Here is a 6063-nt window from a genome sequence, read left to right as displayed (position 1 = left end):
TGATATAATATTGGAATTGTTTGTATCCAGTTTATTTCCTCCCATAGTGGGAAGCTTCCTGAAGGATGGGACTGTGTCATTTTCATCTTAATATCTCCAGCGCATGCCACAGTCCTGGTACACAGCAGGCACACAATCAGTAATGGTTTGGTGAATGAATTAAATGAATTTGTTCATTGCCCTATACTTTGTTGCTATAGCAACTGCCAATTTTTAAAATTCTAGTCTTCTTTTTCTCCATTGTTACTCATCAACTCTCTTTCCAGAATGCTGTCAGAAGGGTATCTCAGTGGACTTGCCTACTGGAATGATATCCATTGGAGTTGTGCATCATATAATGAACAGGTGGCTGGAAACAGGGAAGAGGAGACAAATTCTGTTGCTGCTCTTTCCTATTCCTCTGTGGATGAAACACAAGTCAGAAGTCTCTATGTGAGCTGCAAATCCTCCGACGAGTTTATTTCTTCAGTGCATTCAAGAGAGAGCCAACGTAGCACAAGTCAGAGAGTCACAGTGCTGCAGACAAACCCCAATCCTGTGTTTGAAAGCCCAAACTTGGCTGCAGTTGAAATATGTAGAGACCCCAGCAGAGAGACATACTTGGTTCCACCTTCCTGCAAAAGTATTTGCAAGAATTACAACGACCTACATATTGCTGGGGGCCAGGTGATGGCCATTAATTCAGTGACTACAGATTTTCCCCCTGAGAGCAGTTTTGAATATGGACCTTTGCTAAAGTCGTCTGAGATTCCTTTGCCTATGGAAGATTCCATTTCCACTCAGCCCAGCCACTTTCCCCAAAAACCTATCCAGCGGTATTCATCCTACTGGAGAATAACCAGCATCAAAGAGAAAAGCAGCCTGCAAATGCAGAAGCCTATTTCTAATGCAGTGTTGAATGAGTACCTAGAGCAGAAGGTCGTGGAGTTATATAAACAGTACTTTATGGACACCATGTATCATGACAGTTCTCCTACCCAGATTCTGGCGTCTGAACTCATCATGACCAGTGTGGACCAAATCAGTCTTCAAGTGTCTAGAGAGAAGAACCTGGAGACCTCAAAAGCCAAGGATATAGTCATTAGCCGCCTATTACAGTTGGCGTCAACTGAAATCAGCACTCCTAGTCTCCATATTTCTCAGTATAGCAATGTAAACCCATAGAGAGCGTGCTTCCATTCCTGTCTCTCATTTACTCAAACCCAAAGCAACACTTTGTTCATTGATTCTGAGAATGTGCAGGAGGGGGTGGTGAAGGGGCGTTAAGAGTTTGAGAAGTAAAGGTCGGCTGGAAGTCATGTGTGAATTAAGGGGAAATCTTATAATATTACACATGTTGAAGGAATGTGGGAAAAGGAGCCGTAAGGAATGATTTCAAAGAGAGGTTTGTACAGCAGTGAAGCAAAAATAAAAATGATCAAAAAAGAAAAGGTTATGATTCATTTGAAGGAATATAGAAACTGAAAAAGATGATAAGCCAAGTAAGAAAGAAACACACTATGGCAAAACTAAAAAACCAGAAGGTTTCAGGGTAAAGAGTTAAGAGTATGTTTGTTACCCAAATAAATTCCTCTAAGTTGTTTTTTCTCAAGGGAAATGGACTGTAGAAGGCTGCTATATTTGGGTAGAAAGACAGGTTCAAAACACTTTAAAAAATATATGTTTATATCTCTTATCTATTCTGTATCAGTAGATCATATAAAGATATTCTTTGTAAATATTAAAACTGCAGCAAGTTGCAATTGCGTTTTTATTTTTATATGATTATCTAGCTACAGCTACAGCCACAAAACAGCCACTCAAATCTTCTACTTCTGTTTACTGGTGGAGATGTAGTTTTCTAAATGGAAAATACCACATAGTAAACATTAAACCACTTAGTTTTATTTTGCTGTGTATGATTTTCTTGGTGGTATTAAACTTCAAAAAAAATTATGAATCTTATTTTTTCCCATTTTTTTTCTCTTCCTTTTCTCCATGCCCTCTTGACCTGGGGTCTTTCATAGCCTCAGAATAAGGTTACAAGCCCTAGAGTCCCATTATATCAAATTCTGTAAACTCATTCACTAGAATGGTGGCTTCACAAAGGATTCACTGCTCTACCCTTTTCCTCTAACTCAGGGGTTGGTAAACTAAGGCCCATTGGCTAACAGTAGCCTGCTGACTGTTTTTGAACTCCCATGAGCTAGAAATGGTTTTTCCATTTTTAAATGGTTGAAAAAAAAACAAAATTAGTACAGTATTCTGTGACATGAAAATCATATAAAATTCAAATTCACTGTCCATAAAATAAAGTTTTATTGGAACACGGCCATGACCATTTGTTATGCATGGCTGCTTTCCCACTAGAATTGCAGACTTGAGTAGACGTGACAGAAAACATATGGCCCACCAAAGCCTAAAGCCCTTACTATCTGGCCCTTCACAGAAGAATTTTGCCCACCCAGCTTGATAAGAGTGCCTCGTCCGTACAGTGGTTGCTTGGCTTAATTCAGGTTCACTGGGGAAGTGGACTCTGAGATGAAGATTGGTGAGTAAGTTTCTTGAGCCGCGGTGTTAGGGTCAATGTCTGTGATGGAGTGAAGGAAGCAGAAGAGGTTTACACAGAGGCCTCAGCCCATCTCACAGGGAGCTCTGGAGCTAGGTGATCCTTCAAAATGGTTACAAATTGAAACAAGAGGTGGACTTTTGTACTCCAGCATCTACCAGGAGTGGGTGTAAGTTTAGCTGAGGCAGTTCGCTGGAGGACGATTCCCAAAGTGGGAATAACTGTGAGTCCTCAGCAACCATATTCCAAGCAGCTGCTGGGGGGATGAGCTCCTCACCCCGAAGGAGCCATACGGGAAGAGCAATCCTCTACATTTCTCAGTATTTGTATTTGTAGAGTGCATGAATATGCATTTTTTGAATTTTTTTTACAACTTTATTGTGTAAGAAAACCTGATTTTGAAATCATTATTAAAAATGTTATTCATTGCTTTAAATATATCACAATAATAGCTGCAACGTATTGTTCATTATGTGTCTAGCATCATACGTTAAGCATTTTGCTTGAATTATCTTATATAATCCTCGTAATAACCTTGTGAGAGAGAAAGTAAATTATTATTCCCTTTTTACAGATGAACAAGCTGGGCTCAGGGAAGTTAATTTGTCCAAGGACACAGAGTAGGTGGTAGAACTGGGTTTGAATCCAGTTCCATGTAACTTGAACACCCTGGGTCGTAACTATAATACTGTCACCTGCTTTCTCCTGTCGACCACAGCATTTGTCTCATTAAAGACTGTTTTTCTACTCCAAGGGAAGTCAACTCATTAATTTGTATGTCATATTTCTTTATTTTCCCTTTGTAGTGTTTTGCTTCATATACTATTTTTTTTTTTCTTTTTTTGAGACAGAGTCTCACTCTGCTGTCCTGGCTAGAGCGAGTGCTGTGGCGTCAGCCTAGCTCACAGCAACCTCACACTCCTGGGCTCAAGCGATCCTTCTGCCTCAGCCTCCCAAATAGCTGGGACTACAGACATGCGCCACCATGCCCGGCTAATTTTTTCTATATATTTTTAATTGTCCGATTAATTTCTTTCTATTTTTTAGTAGAGACGCAGTCTCACTCTTGCTCAGGCTGGTCTCGAACTACTGACCTTGAGCGATCCTCCCGCCTCGGCCTCCCAGAGTGCTAGGATTACAGGTGTGAGCCACCGCACCCAGCCATTCATATACTATTTATTTGCACATACTCCCACCCAGAACATAAGCTTTGATTTATTCACGTTTTTCTACATCCCAGACATTACTTGCACATATTAGGCAGCCAATTACTATTCATTCCATGGATAAATAAGTTTTGGTCACAATGGATACTGCATCTGGTGGTGGAAGTAAAAGACCATCAATATGAAAACCAGATAAATCTACTAGAAAAAAAAGTGCTATTGAGGTTTTCTCCTCAAGGAGTAAATTAACTGAATAAATGAGCTTAATTTATTATAGCAGGTGAGTAAATTATACAATAAAATATCTTATAAGAAAATATTATTATGGTTATTTTCCTTTGCTTCCTGAGAAATAATTTGTTACAAAGTAGACTGGTTCATTTTTTTCATTGAGCACCTATTTGATGCTGTTTTTTTTTCTTTTATTTAGAGACAGGGTCTTGCTATGTTGGCCAGGCTAGAGTGCAGTGGCTATTTGCAGGTGCAATCATAGCGTACTGCAACCTCTAACTCCTGGCCTCAAGTGATCTTCCTGCCTCAGCCTCCTGAGGAGCTGGGACTACAGGTGCATGCCACTGTGCCTTTGTTTTGTTTTGTTTTGTGTTTTGTGCTAGATCACTGTGTATTAAGCCTATGAAGAAAAGACACTGTGTGTGTACACATACAGGAGTAGGCCCTGTTCTCTGCAAGCTTACTATATTGTTGGAGAGACCCAAAAGATAACTAGGGAACAAGTAATGGAGCCACTTGTTAAGTAAGAACTTGGCAGAGTGGTAGAAACAGGAATAAGATTATCAGTGATTGCAACTCAAGTGTTATGAGTGCCGAAAAGGAAACATGGTAGGGGGTGCTAAACAGCGGAGGAGCCCAGTGTCGGCCAAGCTTCCAAGGGGAAGTGATAGTTTAAATTACTCTTGAAGAAGAAGATAGGATCTAGGCAGACGGATGGGACTGGTGTTTCAGGCAGAGGTGTGAGTGTGTATGGTGCAACAAGGAACCACAAGTCGATGGCTGTAATTGGAGCTGAATGAATGCATGAATAAGTAGGATATCAATTTGTTATTGCTATTGTAACAAATTACCACAAGCTTAGTGGCTTAAAGCAACACAAATTTATTATCTTACAGTTTTGGAGATCAGAAATTCAAAATAATTCTCACTGGGCTAAAATCAAGGTGTGGGCAGGACTGCGTTCCTTCTGGAAGCTCTAGGGAAGAATCTATTTCCTTGCCCTTTCCAGTTTCTAGAAGCTAGGATTACAGCTGTCAGCCACCACGCCTGGCCTGGGACATTGTTTTTTTCCTGCCTTTGTACTCAAACTGAAACATCAGCTCCTCCTGGGTCTTGAGTCTGCCAGCCTTCGGACTGGAACTGCAGTCAGCAGCTCTTGGGACTCATCACCTTTCGTAATTGTGTGAGCCAATTCTTTATAATAAGTCTATCTATCTGTCTATGATCTATCTATCCTATTGGTTCTGTTTCTCTACAAAACTCTAATAGAAATATTAAAATTATGACATTTTCCAGATGCCTTCCTGAAAACAGGATACATTTAAGTCTATGGCCTCTTCTTGAGCTATCAGCTTAGTGACCCTATCAAAAAGCACAATGAGCTTGGTGTGGCATAACTGGTTCTTATTGTACCACTCAGTGATTAGTCCTTGTTTGTAGGCACTCACCCAACATCCTTTTAACAACCTGTTTAGATTTTCTCTTGATGAAGGCCAAATTCAGGTTGTATATTTTTCAGATCTTAACTGTATCCCACACTTAAACAAATTTGGACGTTTAGTTTCTCTAAACTTCTGACACTTCCCTCATTCTTCTTTACACATGGAGGAGGATTGAAGTGGTTGAGCCATCGTATTGGTTAAGAACTGATGATACCTTGGATGGTAATGTGCCTGAGTTTGGAGACTTTAATTCATTGAAAGTGGCTTTAAGTACACATATATACATAGTTTTGTATGTATGTATTTTAGTACTTTTAGTATTGCAAATACTTTTTAATCATTTTTTTTCTATTTCCTTTGATTGGAAGATCATTCTTCCAAATACAGTTAAACTGTATGTTCAAGGTACTTTACATCTGTTTGTTTTCATATAGACTTGATTATACTGATTTTATCAGGTGAGAGGGAGACAGTTTATTCATGTACTGGCACGTGAAGTTGAAATCACATTGTGGAAACACAAGCAGGAAAGCAATGTTTCCATTTTAACGAATATCATGTGGTGCAAGTAAATATAGGATAGCAATTATCTTCTTATGTTAAGAAACATCACTTTTATGATAAATGACATAGATCAAACAAAAATAAATATATGTCATTCTGAAAATATTTAGAG

The 6063-nt window shown here is 39.3% G+C and overlaps 1 protein-coding gene across 1 annotated transcript; it reads left to right on the top strand.

Annotated features, from left to right (window-relative positions):
• Window positions 1-267: 267 nt before the first annotated feature.
• On the top strand, window positions 268-1164 carry LOC105805768 (chromosome unknown open reading frame, human CXorf21). Its single transcript, XM_012638723.1, has one exon. The coding sequence runs from the start codon at window positions 268-270 to the stop codon at window positions 1162-1164; it is 897 nt and encodes a 298-aa protein (XP_012494177.1).
• The last annotated feature ends 4899 nt before the right edge of the window (window positions 1165-6063 follow it).

This window comes from Propithecus coquereli, unplaced genomic scaffold (genome assembly GCF_000956105.1).
Source record: "Propithecus coquereli isolate 6110/MARCELLA unplaced genomic scaffold, Pcoq_1.0 Scaffold132, whole genome shotgun sequence".
NCBI lineage: Eukaryota > Metazoa > Chordata > Mammalia > Primates > Indriidae > Propithecus > Propithecus coquereli.
This window is presented reverse-complemented; position numbering and strand designations above follow the sequence as displayed.